This window comes from Mesoplodon densirostris, chromosome 1, assembly GCF_025265405.1.
Source record: "Mesoplodon densirostris isolate mMesDen1 chromosome 1, mMesDen1 primary haplotype, whole genome shotgun sequence".
In the NCBI taxonomy this organism is placed as follows: Eukaryota; Metazoa; Chordata; class Mammalia; order Artiodactyla; family Ziphiidae; genus Mesoplodon; species Mesoplodon densirostris.
Genome location: NC_082661.1, coordinates 7,930,460 through 7,947,992, shown reverse-complemented (window position 1 = coordinate 7,947,992; position 17,533 = coordinate 7,930,460). Strand labels below are relative to the sequence as shown.

Here is a 17,533-nt window from a genome sequence, read left to right as displayed (position 1 = left end):
AATGGAAGAGCAGTATGTGGGCATCCGATGACTTTTTTGTAACTGTCCCCTAAGGACGGGCCTGGATGCCTTTTTGTAGCAGAGAGTGGTGGATAAAAAGGGTCTGAGTTTCAAAACTGAGATTTGAATAGGGTGTAATGCGGAGACAACAAATGGAAGGTTCTGGCCAGCCGTTGAGCCTGCTTCCCACAGAGAGCCGGCTTGAACTTGGGCCGCACTCCTCTTCTCAACGTGGCTGGTGCTTCACTGTGCTCGGAGGGGACCGCTCCTGGGCGCCCAGCTCCTCTGGTCACCTTCTCCCTCCTTTTCCTCCACCATATCCATCTCTCATCTAGAGATGACAGGTCCGTGTTCAGGGACAAGTCAAGGACACTTTGGAGTTGAACCTCTGTCTCCAGAGTGTTTTCTTTGCTGGGTCAGAAGTCAGCCTAGCCTCGGGCAGGTTGCTGACGGGCACCTTACGGGGGCGTGTGGATGTGCCTTGCGGTGTCTGGGCCTGGCTTGCTTAGCCTTTGAGAGTATCTCAGACATCACAGTGTTGACTTGGCTTATTCTAGATGGTTTTGATTGTCGCCATTCAGAGAAAGTACCATTTTGTGTGTGCTGGAGAGACTTAGTTAAAACATGGTTACCCTGGGGTATTTGGATGTCGGGGGAGGGATGGATTACATCAGTCCTGGGTGGTCTGCTTAGACGGGGTCAGAGGAATAGATTAGAGGGCCTGACCCTCACTCTGAGGCCCGTTCCTTTGTGAGAGACACATGCGGCCTTTGGGTTTGGGTCACGTAGGTAGACACAGGTGAGTGAGGAAGTCTCAGTACCCCTAAGGTCCAGGGCCAGAAAGTCCCTTCCATCCACCTCTTGGACCTCCCAGGGTGCCAGAGGCCACCTTGAAGCCCCCAGCACACCTGAAATATGGACCTCCTTTTTTCCCCAGGTCCTCAAACGAGGGTTTCCTGGGTTTCCTCGGCTCTCTCCGGCCTAAGGGAGTGAGGGAGACCCCACTCGAAACCTCATCAGCATTCTCTCCCAGAGGCCAGCCTGGAAACCCGAGGTCCCCAGTGCCCGCTTCCCCCGAAGCTGCTGAGCAGTGGGACTTGGCGCCCTTTGGTTGATGCTCTGCTGCGCGGTGCCGCCCGGCGCCTGGTGCCGCCCCATCAGTAGCCAGCCTAGCTCAGTGAGCACCTTTGACCCATGAGCACAAGAGCGGCACCTCCTTTCTGAGAGCACAGTGGTGAGGCTCAGGAGGTGAAGAGTGAGAGCCGTGTAGTTTTGTGCGCTGGGCTGCTGCTTCTGGTTTCTTAGGGAGAAAAACATGTCTGTCTCGATTAAATGTAGCCACAGCTGGGGTCTTTCTGGCCCAGCCTAAGCCATGCCCCTATAAACTGAGAAGGTACTGCCCCTGCCCCAGGCCCCAAGCGTGCCACTAGGTCGCTGGGTCACTGAGGAAGGTCCGCACACACAGTCGGGAAGCCCTCGAACGGGCAGCTGGGCGTGCAGGCGGCTGTGTCCTACCTTACACCACCGGGGTTGGCACTTTTCTGAGTCCCCCATCACCCCATCTCCCAAAGAGACAAACCCCATCAACAGTTGGCCAGATCATTCCAGACTGCCTTCACTGTGTAGATAATGTAAGGATAATATTTTGGTTTTTTCTCTTGATAAAAACGGTATTATGTTATTTCACAACCTGCCCTTTTCTTGAACACTGTTTTGTGGCATCTCCCCATGACCGTACTTCATCATTTTATATTTTAATTTTTTTTTTTATTTTACAAATTTAATCAGTTATACATATACATATGTTCCCATATCCCCTCCCTTTTGCGTCTCCCTCCCACCCTCCCTGCGTCTCCCTCCCACCCTCCCCATCATTTTAAATTGCTGAGGAAATTCAGTAGGTAAGTGCTGTTTAGCACGCGGTGCACAGGGAGCCCTCAGCAACGGGGAGGTGATGTCGGTGCTGTTGGTGACGGCTGTTGCTTCCGGGTGCAGCCCCACCTGGCTCTGCGTGGAGAGGGTGGGGCTTAGCGTCTCTTTTCTTGGAGGTATTTAAGATTTCAGACCTTTTGATTTGTTTGTTGTGAGGTTGTAAATCTGCCTTTTTTAGCAGGCAGGGTGGAGGGAGAAGAGCCTCAGTGCAGGTTAGGTGGTGATGGAGCCACCGGAGGGGGAGGCCGCCTGGCGGGACAGGAGGCTGGGCTCCGTGCCGACAAAGCAGGCAGAGGACCCCCTGGCCGATCTCTAGAGCCTCACTGTCTAATGCGGAAGCCATGAGCTGCAGATGGTTGGGGAGCACCTGAAATGTGGCTGTTCCAAATTGAGACATGTTAAAAGTGCACATACACAACAGTTCAGACTTAGTGGGAGAAAAAGAATGTGACAAACTCATTCATAATATCTTACACTGATTGCATGTTGCAATCCTGATGCCTTATGTTAATTTCACCTGCTTATTCTTATTTTTGTTAATGTGGCCACTAGAAAGTCCTAGCTTGCCTCCACGGCTCGCATCCATAGGCACTTCGTGCATTTCTGGTGGACAGCGGGGCCCCTGCACCGCCCCCTTCTCCCTGCAGATGGCAGTCTCGGTGCACGAGATCTCCATGGCACCTCGCACGGTGCTCTCTGTAGACGTAGCAAGCTTGGGGCCAGTGAGCAGCCTTGGCACTTTGGCACCCTGGTGACTGGGCCAGCGTCACCCGGCAGCACCCAGCTCCTCCCCCCTGGGGCTGCCCTGCCTGCCCCTGTAGCTCTCCACCCCTCTGGCCACCTCTGTGAGCCGGCGGCACTAGGTTTGAAGGTCCCTGTGGCCCATGTCTGCGCCAGACATGAGCCGGGCAGGGGCAGGGTCTGCGTCCCTACTGTGCTGGGTCTCCCTCTGAGTGGCCCTGAGTGGCCTCACAGGAGCCAAGGGCCACTGGATGGGTCAGCAGGGCATCACCCCTGTGCACTGTGTCCCCTGTTGGTGGCCTTGGTCCAGCCTTGACTGAATTGGGGGAGTGAGGCGAGTGGAGGACGGCCTTGTCACCGGGCACAGGTGGCAGAGGGCCGTGCGGTGAGGGAGCTTGGCGCTCATACCTGGCCACGTGGCTTCTTCACTGGCTTGAGGCCAAGGGCCGGATGGGGGTGCTGAGCCAGGGGAAACCCGCGTGTCCTGCCCGTCCTGGCGCTGGAAAGGGAGGGAGGCTGGAGGGGGCCGTGTAGGGCCTCCGGACAGCCCCGCTGCAGGTGCCCCTCAGGCCAGCGTCTTCTAGTTGTGCGCACACACACACACACGTGAGGTTGTCTGAGGCCACAGCATTGCTGGGGGTGTGGGATTTGGACTTTCCCATGGCTGTGAGACCTCCCTGTGACCTTCCATGTCCTCATTCCCCTCGATTCTTTCTTTTTTTTCTTCTTTAATTTTATTTATTTATTTATTTTTGTCTGTGTTGGGTCTTCTTTGCTGCGCACGGGCTTTCTCTAGTTGTGGCGAGCGGGGGGCTACTCTTGGTTATGGTGCGCAGGCTTCTCATTGCGGTAGCTTCTCTCGTTGCAGAGCACGGGCTCTAGGCGCGCGGGCTTCAGTAGTTGTGGCGGGGCTCTAGAGCGCAGACTCAGTAGTTGTGGCGCACGGGCTTAGTTGCTCCGCGACATGTGGGATCTTCCCGGACCAGGGCTCGAACCCGTGTCCCCTGCATTGGCAGGCGGATTCTTAACCACTGTGCCACCAGGGAAGCCTGCTTCTTTCTACTTTTATCAGAAAATGGCCCAAAGAGAAAAGTGTGAAGTCTCAGAGTGGGGAGAGGTCACAGCAACCCCTGAGCTTTGGAAGGAGGGCTTCACAGGGCCTGCCCCACCAGGACCAGCGGGAGACTCAGGCCCCTTGCAGGAAGGAGGCTGGATCCCTTCCAGCAACCCCAGTGTTTGGAGCCAGAGAGGCTCCCGAGGCAGACAGCTTGCAAACACACCCCTGCCCAGCCGGGCAGCCGGGCCGCCGAGCTGTAGACAGAGCCATCCAAGGCTTTCTTTTCATACCTGCTCTCCTTGAACGTCCAGCCCAGCCAGGGTGTGGCCCTCACCTGGCCGCCAGGTAAAGGCCTTTCGGGCGTTTTCCCCACCCGCCCCTTCCTGGCATGTCTGACGCACCGGGCCTGCTGGCAGAACCTTCCAGCCTGAGGCCAGGAGGCTGCTGTTCCTCCAGTCTCCTCAAGAGGCCATCCCGGCTCCACAGGGCCCTGTGACCATCGCTGGCACATCCTCATGGTCGCCGTGAGTCCCGGAGACCCAGAGGGTGCTTGCTCCACTGCTGCCAGGGGCCTTTCCCGTTGAGACGGCTAAAGCCTTGCCCAAGGCCACCTAGCGAGGTTAGGCAGAGGCTGGGTTGGAGCCTGGCTGCTCTTACCCCAGGTGGGTGCTTCTGCCACCGTGTTCCTACTGGGAACATCCAGCCCTTGGGGGTCAGCCTCTGAGGAGCTGCAGGAGTCACGGTCCCAGGCTCACTTCAGGGCACAGGCAGGGCTCGGTGTCTGAATAATGGGGGGCTCGTCTGGGAGGACTGCTGTCCCCACCCCCAGGCACCATAGCCCCCCTCCTTCTCTCCTAAGGACAGGCCTCATCTTCCATGGCGGCTGGGGCCAGACCCTGTGTACCCCCATTCTGGCAAATTCAGGTGAGGGACGTCCTTCTCAGGAGCCAGATGCCCTGCGTGTCCCCAGTGGAGGAGGAAGCGGTCGGGACATTTCACCATCCCTTCATACCTGCTTGTGTCCCCACCTGACCCTCCTCCTGGAGACATGCCAGAAGCGGAGCCAGGACACTCCGAACGCTTCCCCCGTCACCCTGTCCTCCGTTCCACACTGCAAAGCACAGCTGGCGCCTGGTTCTCAAGCACGGTGGCAGGCGTCACTGCCCCAGGCCCACGCTGGTCACGCTGTGTACATAATCCAGCTCCGTGGAGCCTGCTTTGGGTATTCTCTTATTTGTTATTTACTCACGGGTGGGAGATGTTTTATGAGTCCAGAACGTTCTTGACAAGCAGTTTGCTGTCTTGGACTCACGAGGGAGAGTTTCCTGGGCCTGGATTCCAGGTGTCCCTGGGCTGGGACTGGTGCTGCACCCGCACCGAAGCTCAGCTGGGGCTGGGGTGCCCGTGGTCACTGTCCACCTGGCAGCGGGGCTGGCGGATCTGAGGTTCCAGGCACTCTGCACAAGGCTGAAGGATGCAGGGTACAGAGAATTTGATGGTGGAACCAGACGCTGGAGTGGAACTACCCAGAGCCCGACAGGGCTGCACTCCTGGCACAGCTGCCGCCAAAGCGTGGCCCTTGACCCCGTCTCTCGTCACTTTGCAGCCAGTGACTTCAAAGAGTTTCCTTAAGAGGAGGCTCTGGTTCCCCTTCGGAAGGAAATTGGTTTTTCTTCTAGTGCCAGGTGGTATTTGAGGGAAGTGAGTGATCCTGGGTGTTGATTTTTCAGCAGTCAGTTGTCACCGTGAGGCTATTGCAGGCTGGGTCGTGGGTGGGAGCCCTTCATCCCTGTGTCCCGCCCAGGAGCATTGCCACGTGTGCACCAGGAGGGACCTCCTGCCCTCGTAGATGAACACTCCCGAGCCTCAGGCCTCTGGAAGACGCTCCCAGCTGGGGAGGAGGCTCCACGTAGCTTCAGGGAAACAGGAGATGACCAGCTACTGCCTGGCTGCAGCCCATCCAGCTGGGGAGAACAGCTTAATGCTGGGCTTGGGGGCCCCCCCCCCGAGTCCCTCGGACTCCAGTCCTGGCTGCCAGCTGGGGGAGGGCTCCGGGAACCAATCTTCGGGGAAATCGGCTGTGGAACGTTGGTGGGCCAGCCGGTCAGCCCAGCAGGCAGCCTCGGTCTTGCACGGGGATAGAGGTTGTGGGAGGCACCCCGGGCTTTGAGAGGTCCCTCAGCTCACCGGGGGTCACACAGTCAATGGGGGCACACCCGGATTTGAGCCTATATGCCTTCTTTTTTTTTTTTTTGCTAACTGCTTTATTGAGAAATAACTCGTATGTCGTACAATTCAGTAGTTTTTCAAATATTCACAGAGCTGTGCAGCCATCACCACAGTTGGGTAGACACCACTCCATCATTCTAAACCCTTTAGCCATCCTTCCAAAATCCCCTGCATCCTAGGGCTTTGCGGGGGGGGGGCAATACCAGCCCCCAGCGGTTCAGTCTGCCTAGTCCCTGGGCCCTGTGGGAGGCTGAGGAGGGACCCCCAGGGGCCTGGGGTGGGAGGGCACCGGTGGTGGGGTCAGTGGTGGGTCAGGGTGGGAGTGGCAGGGCCAGACCCGCCCGTCTCCCCATCCCCCCCCACCCACCGCTCTCCTGGGTTGAGTCCACTTCCTCTGCCCTGGTTTGGTTTCCCTGCCCTCTGACTGGCTGCTCGCTGGGGGACAGAACTAGCAGCATTGTCTGGTACCTGACTCTCATTATCCGTCTTGGTCCCTGACCAAGGCTGCTTCATGCCCAGGGCAACAGGGGAAAGGTTTCCAAACTGTATACAGTCCTGCTGGAGTCCTCGTGCTGCTTGGAGAAACCAGCCGGCTGAGGCGGGGGGCTCCAGGCTGAGGGGGGCGTCCCAGGTGGAGGCCAGGAGGTGGCTGCAGGGTGAGGCCACAAGGCCCAGTGGGGGGCCCAGTTAGGACCCCGTCAGCAGCCTCCTAGCCCGAGGAACTTGCTTCCTAGGAACCTGCAGGTAACTCGGGGGGTCCTGGACGGCTCACAGGGTGGACGGGGATGGAGGAAGGCCCAGCAGGTTCTCTAGTCCCCCTGAACCCAGCTAGTACGTTCCAGGAGCCCCTCAACAAACCTCGGGAGGTGTGTGCTCTGGACCTGCTGCTCGCACTTGCTCCTCGACCGTGTGACACCCCGAGAAGGAGGCCGGGGTCACGGTCCCCGCTCGGCCACAAGCTGGCGAGGAAGACGTGAGAACAGGGCAGTGCCTCCCAGAGGGTGTCTCACATGCCAGAGCCTGTGGCAGGTGCTCACATGTATCTTGCTTCGGCTCATCTAAAGCTCACAACCGCCCTGGAGGCTGCCCCTCTTCTCGCTCCACTTTATACGTGTGGACATGGAAGCCCAGAGAGGTAGAGTAACTTGCCCGAGGCCACACAGCCCACCAGTGTGGGAGTCGGGATGCGAACGCAGCTCTGCCTGACTCCAGGGCCCGTGTCCTGAGCGCTCTCGCACCCTGCTGCCTCCAGTTAGCCCAGTCTCGCAGGAGCTCCGAGCCCGCGCTGGGTCTCAACGACCAAGAGTGGCCGCCGTGGGGTTCTCAGGACCGAGCAGGTCCCTCCTCTCCGTGTTCTCTCGCACGGCACTCTGCACTCAGCCCCGCTCGAGGAAAGGGGCCTCGTGAGGATGAGCTGTGACTTGAGCTGGTCTGGCCCCGAAGTCGGTCATGTGACCACACCCAAGGGCCTGGCTGCAGGAGGTGACAGGTGGCAGCCCCAGAAGTCACATGTTTGCTGGCTTTGTGGTTAAAGCCAGCGAACCCTGAGCCCTCCCCTCGCCTCCTGTATGGGGGTGGGGTGGGGGAAGGGGTACTGGAAGGTGCTGGAAGGAACCTCATTGAACCTCAGGGGAAGCTGACCATGAAGGTGCGTCAGAGCTGTCCTGAAATAGAACGGGTTGCCTGGAGAGGGGAGAGTCCTCGTCACTGGAGATGACCCGGGGAGGCTGGCAGACCTCCGGCTGGGGAGGCCGAAGACGGCACTGCAGTGGCCAGAGGCCAGGGCTAAAGAAAGCCGCACACCCATTCTGAGTCTGCTGACATTTAATGGGCACTTGGGGGCGCCAGGTCGTTTCTGAACCTCTGGTGCCAGTTCCCCCTTGACAGACCCTGAAATGTCAGTGTCGGCCACCTCCTACTTGCAGTGGCGGAAACTGCGGCCCAGGCAGGGCAGGGGCACTTGTGCTCGGGTATTCCAGCTGGGCCTGCCGTTCAAGCCTGACTTCCCCCTCTAGGTCCTGGGCTGTTAGCATCAGAGCTGGAGCCCAGCGGTTAAAACCACAAGTATAGATGCAGGTGTATAGGTAGGTGCATGAGTAGCAGAGATGGGAAGGAAAGACAGCTGCTCGTTACGCAGGATTTGGTTATATCTTTGCGTCATCGGGTGTCTCCTAAATATCGTAGGATGAAAGTACAGCACTCCTATCAGAACAACAGTTATCTTTTAAAGCACGCTTGTGCCACCCACACCCCCATAGGTTTGTGAATTGGGGGAATTCTTAAGAAGAAAGACCACCTGAAAGTACAACACTGTTCGTTAAGAACAGAAACCAACCCAAGTACCCTGAGGCCCCCGAGTCCGCGCACAGCTCTGCCCCGACCCCCGAAGCCCAGCCGGGCTCCCGGCTCACACGCAGGACCGTGAGTCTCTGGACACAGCTGTCCTCGTAGTGCAGTCCCATCCCTGGCCTGTGAGGGGGCGCTCCACCCCTCCTGCCTCCCTGCATGGTGCAAGGGTGAGGGCTCCGGTCCCTGCGACTGAAATCAGCGCCTTCTCTTGGCCACCACGCATACGCAGCCGTCTGTGACCTCCTCCCCACAGCGTCACCCCGACACGCTCAGGTCCCATGCCCTGGTTTACACACGCACGCACGCATGCACATGCACGCACGCACTTGGACTTGAGGATGGGTGGCCGCTCGAGGGCGGGTTCCCAGCCGCCCCAGCACGGGATGGGCGTCCAGGGCCGTCGTGTCTGGACTCGCGGACGGCGGGCCCCAGGCTGGGGGTGGTGGGTGAGGGTGTGTCCGGGTAGAGGTGCCTGAGTCAGCCCTCGCTGGACAGAGGGGCTCAGAAGGCGGACTCAAGGCTCCCCTTGCTGCAGGCCCAGGCCCGCCCAGATGTGTCCAGTCCAAGCCCACCTGCCCCTCGTCATCTGGGAGGGTCCTCTGACCCGGGGAGGGAGGAGCCTGGTGAAGACCTGAGAAGGTTGGGCAGGGGGTGGGCCTCCAAGACGTGCTGTGCCCTGAGGAGGATCCCAAGGGAGCGCGCACAGGGCTTGTTTTCTCCTCCAGACTCTCCCCTCTGTGTCCGTCCTCCTGTCCATCATCTCCGCCCCTGGCTTTGCTGCCTCTTTCCAGATCTTTTCAGGGTCAGCGCTCATTTTCCCTTCTTCCTCACGCCGCTTTCCGCTGGGGCCGCTAGAGGGCGCCTCGATGCCAGGGCCGGGATGCACACCCGCTCACACCTGCGCACTCACGCACACTCACACGCAGGCCCCCTGCGCACACGGGAGCCAGGCCTCCCCAGCCCACCACCCAACCCTGGGCCCTCACCCCTCCCCTGCCACCCCTCACGGAAAACACGGAGGTGCCGGGCCTGGGGGTTTCCTGCAGCTGCGGTGAGACCCTCCTGGCAGCGGGATCCCAGGCCCGAGGCAGGTGGAGCCACCCCCCACCATCCTCTCCAGGATCTCTTTCCTTTTCCAGCTCCCCTGGCACTAGCCTGAGAACTTCCAGTGTTCCTGGCCAGGGGCCTCCTAGCACCCCTGTGGGCGCCGGGGAGACGGGGCCTCCCAGCCCCTCCAGGCTCCCCTCTCGTCCGTCCCCACACCCCCGTCCTTGGCTGGCCTGAATCCTGCTGTCCTTAAGGTCTTCTCTGATGATGGAATTCCCAGGGTCTTCCTAGCTGGAAGGGCCTTAGGGGACCCCCGGCTCTGTATGGGCAGCTGAGAGTGGCAGAGGGCCTGTCTCAAGGTCAAGGGGATCCTGTGGCAGTCTGGGGTCTGCGTGGGTTCCCACTCCAGCGCCGTTTCTGTTGCACCCCAAACACACCTCGCCTCCGGCGGAATTATCTGGCCCTCCCTTGAGTTCCCACAGACTTCGTATTTCCAGACCCTTTTTGAGATTTCCAAAGAAGACAGATTCCATGTATCCTTCTCCCAGAGCCAGACCCGGGTCCAGGTCTCACCGGTTATTCTGCTAACTCCTCTATAGACAGGGAGATCCAGTCCTGGGGCAAGCAGCTCTGTGGTCCTGTCTCTAGACTCTGATCTGGGGCACTAAGGCCTTGCCTCGACTATCATTGTGTTGACCGTGTTGCTTTTTTTTTTTTGGTGGCCTCGCCGCACAGCACGCGGGATCCTATCCTAGCTCCCCGACCAGGGATCGAACCGACGCCCCCTGCGGTGGAAGCGCAGAGCCTTAACCACTGGACCGCCAGGGAAGTCCCACCATTTTGAAGATTTCAGGACGGTCATTTTATCTGATGCTTCCTTGTGAAATGACCCAGATTATGCATTTGGGGCCAGAATATCACAGAAGTGATGCTGTGTGCATCTTAGTGCATCATATTAGGAGGCTTGCGGTGTCAGTTTACCCCAAGTGACAATGATGTTAACGTGGCTGCCATAGAGTGACATCAAGTTATGGGTTTTCTTCCCTTTGTAATTAATAACTGCTCGTGGGGAGATACTTTGAGTAAAAATCCCATTTGTCGTACTTTCATCCACTAGTTTTAATGTCTGTTGCTGCTTCTTGAGTTAATTATTTCTATGATGGTTACCAAGTAATTCCGTCATTTGTTCTGACATTTGTTATAGATGTTCCGCTGTAGGGAAGAATGTTTTCTTCTCCCCGCTTACTCATTTATACCAGTGCAGACTCATGGATTCCTGTTTAATCCAGTGGGTTATAATCTGTTACTACCATAATCGATTTTGTTGCTCAGATGGTCCCTGGTGTGGCCAGTGGCAACCTCTTGAAGCTGGATCTGTGTACTTCTGACACTCCCCACCACCACCACCGCCCCAACCGATTCTCCAGCCCTTCCTTACTTTCTGGCACAAAAGATGTTTCAGTCTCATCGTCCTCTGTCTCTGCATCAGCCCTGGAGTCAGCCGTTTCTCCAAGGAGACCCCGTTCCTTTGAGTGGAAAGTGATGCTGAGAATAAAAGACCAGGGTGCTAGATGTTCTCCTGCCTCTGGATGTCTCTTCTCTCAGAGCCTCTCTGTGGACAGAGGTGGGAAACATGCACGTGTGTACATGTGTAATTCACACGTCCATCCCCTTGTGTCTCTGTTCCTATCGGTACCCATAGAAAACCATGGGTTCACATCGATACCTCTGATTCTGGTCCAGCACCACAGGGCTCATCCCAGCCTTGTGCCTTTGCATGTTTGTACCTTTGTCCGCCAACGGGGAGAAGACTGCCTCCGTTATTCTCTCTCTGCTTTCCTAATTGCTCAGTCCCCCTGTGTGTGGCCAGTCTCTGGCCCTGCTGGCCTGCCATCCCTCTCACTGCCCCCTCCCATGCCAGGGCACCGGGCTGCCTTCCACAAGGGAGGAAGACCCCAGACCTTGCTGGCTGATCTGTCTCCCTCCTCTCACCCTCCCTGTTCCTTGAGTGAGAGGACTGGGTTTTTGCCAATTTCGTTGTCCCCCCCACCACCCCCCGCCCCAGTGCCTCGCATGTGGTGGACACTCCGGTCTGTTAAGCCGAGTAACAATGGTCTTCCCCACCGGGAGAGGCCTTTCAGCTTCCCAGACCATTTTCACGTCTGTGGTTCTCACCCAAGGCTCCCGGGTAGGCAGGGAAAGTCTTCTGTTTTCCGGGGAAGATGCTGACTCGCCCAGGCTTGCCTCGCCTGCATGGGGGTGAGAGGGGTGGGAGCAGCCGCCCACTGTGCCCAGGGTAGAGGTGTTCCAGGGCAGTTGCCAGCATGTCTGTCAAGGTTGTCCCTTTGCCCCCATGAAAGCCTAGCTACGTGGTGTAAGAGTATCACCTGGGCTGGTGCTTCTGTGGCGATCACGTGCTCCGAAGACAGAGGGCCTCAGGCTCAAATCCTGGCTCTGCCACCTACCAGTTGAGCCTCAGTTTTCTCATCTGTAAAATGGAGATTTGGGGGAAGTATCCTCAGCACCTTCGGTGCAGGAGGAGCTGAAGGAATACACAGGTGCAGGAGGGAGGTAGGTTTGTGGAACCACATGTGTGCAGAGCGCAGAGAGCTGAGGCTGCTGGCCTGGCCCTCCAGATGCCCGGGCATTCCTGGGGGCAGGCTTGGCCAGGCCCGCGCTCCTGGGTCGAATCACAGGGTGTCATGAACCGGGGCGTTCAGGACACCGCTTTGAACATGCACGCCCACGTCCTCAGATTTCCAACCCATTCTCCCAGCTGTGCTCCCAGCCTCCCCTTTTGTGGCGGAATGGTTGGCAGAGCTCACAAGTTTACGTACTTGGATGGGGGGAGGGAAACATGCAGGTACAACCACGTGAGATTTTTCTTGCTGTTCACGACCTTGTGGCAGCCAGGCAGAGCGTGGCATGTCATGGGGCCGGCCACTCCGAGAGGATAGATGCTGGATTAGCAAAGTTGACCTTTCTTTACATAAGATGCAGTTGGCTTACCGCGAGGGGACAAGGGGCAGCTGCTCCCACCCCCCACCCCCACCCCCATGCATGGAGGCGCATCCCACCCTTGCCAGGCCGTCTGCTCCTGCCACCCAGAGGGCACCCAGGAGGCGCTCAGCTTCGCGGGCACCTTCGTGTGCTCAGCACTGTGCGACGGGCACTGAGTGGCCTGGAGGGTCCCCAGCCCAGCGTTGGGCACGGAGCGTGTGTCCTGGGGACTCGGGGTGCCCAAGGAGGACTCTCTGAGGTGCGGAGTGCAGGGGGAAGGGGGACGTGTCACTCTGGGGGTCGCCTGCTCAGCAGGGACAGCGTCTGCCCCGGTTGATGTCCTTTCTCGTGGGGTCACAGGACGGCAGGCTCCGAGCGACAGGAGTGTGGGGATGGGCAAGAGCCCGGAGGTGCTGGGCGGCCGGAGCAGAGCCCTCTGCTGCAGCAGGATTGCCCTCCAGGCCCCAGGGCGTGCTGAGCCGGAGCGGGTGCGGCAGGCTGCGTGGCCCCGAGTTTCGGGAGCGGATGCCCCTCGGGAGATGGGCATCACCCATCTTTGCCCCGGTGCTGGGAGCTCAGGTGCTGGATCTGCCTGGATTTCTTCCTCCACCTCGGCCCTGTGGCGCTTTCTTTCAGTTTTTGGAGTCTCCTGTATGTGAGGTTGCAGAGGGAGCCCGTGGCAGGGAGGGGGCGGTACTGGCTCGTCAGAAGCCGCGGCCGCGTGGGGAGGAGGCCTGGGCGGGGCCTGGGCGGGGGAAGGGGGGAGGGCCTGGGTTTTGGGGCCTGTGGCAGGGGATGACATCTCTGAGCCACCGCCTAGCCAGCGTGTGACCCTGCCTGGGCTACATCCCCTCTCTGTGCTCCATTCCCATCTGTGAGAAACATGCTGCTGCTGCTCCTGCGGGGTGCTGTGAGATCCCACAGGAGTTACAGGTGAGATGCAGGTGAGCTGGGCAGGTACAGGTGAGGCTGTGATGAGCCCTGTCCCCTTCCTCTCTGGTTCCTGACCAGACATCTCTCGTGGTTTCTGGCAGTAGCTTGACTCTGGCTTACACAGGGCTGGGAAGAGCTCCCTGATGTGGCGTGTAAAGTAGCAGTCAGGACTCGCACGTCGTCCCACATAACGATGTTCACGAGATCTGGGTATTGCCTCGTGCGCCTTGGTCCTTGGAGCCTAGTGGTTAAGCACACAGCCTCTGGGACCTGCTGCCCCCGTATGCTCAGCTGTGTGGCTGGGGCTGGTTACTAAACCTCTCTGTGCCTCAGCTTCCTCACTGTAGATGTGTTTCCTTCCTAAGGTTGTTGGGAAAACACTAATTGTGACAGTGACAGGCACCGGACCTACTTCATCAGAGATTGTTCCATGAGCTCGTTTACCCTCAAAACAATGATATGGGATGGTTAACCTATTATATCAGAGAGGTTGAGTAACTCCCCTAAGGTCACAGAGCTGATGAGAGCCGGTCTTTGAACCCTAGGAGTCTACTCTATAGCCGGTGCTCTGAACCCTCCACTGTGTGCAGTGTTACCTATGAGTACTGTCCATTTGTTTCTGGAGCGTTCTAGGCTACTCCAGTAGATTTTCTTTCTTTTTTTTTTTTTTTTTTTGCGGTACGCGGGCCTCTCACTGTCGTGGCCTCTCCCGTTGCGGAGCGCAGGCTCCGGACACGCAGGCTCAGTGGCCGTGGCTCACGGGCCCAGCCACTCCGTGGCATGTGGGATCTTCCCGGACCGGGGCATGAACGCGTGTCCCCTGCATCGGCAGGCGGACTCCCAACCACTGCGCCACCAGGGAAGCCCAGTCCAGTAGATTTTTAAATCGCGCTGGCTTCCAGAGGTGCCTGCTGTGAAGTCCTGCTGGGCCGGGGGCCGGCACCAAATGGAGCTGCTCCCAGCTGCCAGAGGAGTTCAGAGCCCAGGGCTGAGAGAACGGCTGGCTCGGGGTCTGTCCTTAGGCCGGGGCCCAAGCCCCAGTCCTGCTCTGGTCCCTCAGGGAATTAGGGGGACCAAGCGGGGCTTCCAGAACCTTCCCTGGTTCAGCCCGAGCAGCTCCCTTGTCTGTATCGGGGTTCCTTGCAAATTCCGCCGGGCTGGGGTGGAAGTTCTACTTTAAAAGCTCGAGGAGCGTGGCTCTCCCGACTAAGCCCCCGTGCCCCGCAACCCCCGGGCCCTTTTACAGGTGAGGAGGCTGAGGCTGGCTGAGTGGGGGGCTGCCACCGGCTCTGGCCCCAGGGCCCCCACCTCTCAGCCGAACGGGCTCAGGCCTGTCCCTCTGCTTGTTTCTGGGTGTTTCACCCCCAGGCCTCGTCGGTCTCACAGAGGCTGTGACTGGGGCCTGGCAGGATCCAGGCGACATGTCTGAGATGCTCCCTGTTTTGTTCTGGCCAGCGTCAGCCAAGAGGGAGAAGAAGGAGTTAACCTTCTTTGGAACCTGCCAGTAAAGACGAACCATCCGTGTCTCCACCTGAAATGGTTTAAATAAACTCTTGTCCAGCCCCAGCGAGGCCGCCCCAGACCCATCTTGCCAGGGCCGGACGGCAGCTCGTGAGCGCCTCCTCGTGTCCCAGCTCCTCTCTGCCGGCCTGAGTGAGCTCAGGGCCGGTGGTGAGACCAGCTGGTGTGTCCCAGAGCCCCCACAGCCGTCTCCCGGAGGTCCTGTGAGCCCAGGGCTGGTGAGGCCGAGGGAGGGGAGGCGAGGGCAGGGAAAGCTTCTTTGCCACCTTGGAAGTGGCTTTCTGAAGGCAGGAAGCAGGCCAGGGCCCCGTTTGACTGAAGACCACTGGGAACCTGAGTGATTTCAGAACAGATCCTGTGCGGCAGCTCCAAGCCTGGGAGAACCAGGCCAGGATTGGGTTAGGACAGCGGCCCTTGATGGGTCATGTTGGAAGCTGTCAGCCCTCCTTTTGCTGCTGAGAGATGGGTGGACTGAGCTGTGAGGGTCTGGGCACCTGGACTGTGGTCCTGGCTCTGCTATGGACCACCCACTGGTAGCTCAGGCCTCTTGGCCTCTGTGGTAATAAAAATAATAGCTTTTTATTTATTTTATTATTTTTTAAATTAATTAATTAATTAACTTATGGCTGTGTTGGGTCTTCGTTGCTGTGCATGGGCTTTCTCTAGTTGTGGTGAGCAAGGGCTACTCTTTGTTGCGGCGCGCGGGCTTCTCATTGCGGTGGCTTCTCTTGCTGCGGAGCATGGGCTCTAGGCACATGGGCTTCAGTAGTTGTGGCACATGGGCTCAGTAGTTGTGGTGCAGAGGCTTAGTTGCTCTGCAGCATGTGGAATCTCCCTGGACCAGGGACTGATCCTACGTCCCCCTGCATTGGCAGGCAGATTCTTAACCACTGCGCCACCAGGGAAGTCCCCATCTTTTTAGAATAAACCAGCGCTTACCTGGTGCAGGATGAGCACTTTTCTTCTGTGCAGTAAGCCTGTAGGGTAAATACGTGTCTCCGGGTTTTGAGCATCAGAGACATTTAGTGACAACCTGGTGGGCCCGGGAGTCGAACCAGGTAGGTCTGACTCCAGAGCCCTGCTCGCAGCCCTCACTCAGCTTGCCCAGACTCAGTTTCTCCACCTGCCCTCTCCATCTCTCTGCTGTCGTGAGAGGTCCCAGGAACACGGTGCTCAGGGTATCACGGGGCCCAGGGAGATGCTGGGGTGTCAGAGCTCTGCCCATGTGGCAGGGCTCCTCGTTGTTGCTGGAAGTGGGGACCCAGGTGGGAGGCTCCAGGTGGCATGAATAGGGCCGCAGGGAGTGGGTGGCAGGCATGCCAGCCCGGAGCCGGTTGTGCAGTTGGGTGAGGTGGGGAGGCCGGGACCTGTTGACGGCTGTTGGCACCAGGGCTCAGAGTCTCTTCTGCCTCCCAGCCCAGCCCCAGGCCAGGAGCCCAGAGCCCCCCTAAACCCTTCCACTGGTCCATCAAGAGATGCATCTAAAGGCCGTTCCCATTAGAGATAATGGCTGGGCCTCATCTCACCCAACACACTGCGCCCACTTCACAGATGAGAAAACCGAGGCCAGAGAGCCAGGTGGCCAGCCTGAGGGCCTGCCCCAAGAGCCGGGCTCCCCATCTCCTGCTCCTGTGGACCCGGTTTCTGTGCCCACTGCCCTGAGGAGAGTGGAGGCCGAGATTACCCAAGACTTGGGAGGTATCAGCCAGGTGTGAGTAATTCAGGCTGCGTCGTAAACAAAAGCTGCTGGGCTTCTTTAGCCCTCAGATAAGTGTGTGGGGGTGTGTACCACCACAGAGCAGAGACATGATGTGGGCAGGTGTGGCCCAGGAGCCATGGTGGACGAAACACCCTCTTAGGACTCCAGAGGTCCTGGACTCTTCTCTGACTGAGTCCTCTTCTGGGCACCGCCATTCCGGTTCCCCCATCCTGGGTGACCCGCCAGAACCTCCCACCTTGGTGCCCAGGGCGGGACTCAGCACACAGGGTGCGGCCGTCTGCAGGGGCTCCCTGCCATCTGCAGGTCTCGGCTCTGTGGGCCGGCCCAGCTCTCAGCACGGCGCTGTCTTCCTACCTCCCGGCCGCGTGGCCTCCCGGCTGCCTTCTCTTCTCGCCCCATCAGGGCGTTCTCTGGGAGGACAGGAGAGGCTCTGGTCTGCTCGCATCCAGCGGCTTCAGGAGAGCAGCTGCTGCTCTGGCCGAAGGGGAGGTGGTGGACAGGCCTCCTTCCCCTGAGACAGCGGCCATACACGTCCGCGCTGAACCATGCTGGTGACCACGAGGAGTTTGCTACTCGGACCTGGAAGAGACCAGTGATGATGAGGTTGCGTGCAGACATTCCATTTCTTGAGAGACTCGCAGGTCTAGGAACCCTTAGGAGTTGTCTGGTTTCTCCCCTCCCACTCCGTCCTGCGGAAAAGTAAGCCCAGAGTGGCTTCGGACTTGCCCAGGTGACACAGCTCTTTAGAAGCTGACTCAAGCTTCCAGAGGAAGAGCCTGGGTCTGCTAACAACACGGCTCTTACTACCTCTTATTCCTGCAAGGAAACAAGGTGAAGGAAGGAGGCACTTCCTTCCCGTGATACTTCAAGGCACTTTATTTCTCAGAATATTGTAGGCACTGAATTATTGTTAGCCTGCCTTCATGGGAGCAGGGGATACGCTCGCTGCAACTTGAAGTGTAGGACGGTTATTCAGGGCCTCTTTCTGGGGGGAGTGGGATGGC

The 17,533-nt window shown here is 58.6% G+C and overlaps 1 protein-coding gene across 3 annotated transcripts in view; it reads left to right on the top strand.

Moving 5' to 3' along the window:
• The window catches only part of LHPP (phospholysine phosphohistidine inorganic pyrophosphate phosphatase), a 141,144-nt gene that overhangs the window by 48,385 nt on the left and 75,226 nt on the right, over positions 1-17,533 (top strand). Inside the window, exon 7 of one of the 3 annotated variants that reach the window (XM_060098444.1) lies at positions 10,091-10,554. The exons of the other annotated variants lie outside the window; for them this stretch is intronic. Within the exon in view, the coding sequence (XP_059954427.1) occupies positions 10,091-10,199 (109 nt within the window). The 3' untranslated portion in view covers positions 10,200-10,554. Of the gene's footprint in view, positions 1-10,090; positions 10,555-17,533 lie in introns of those variants that run through there. 3 annotated transcript variants of the gene reach the window in all.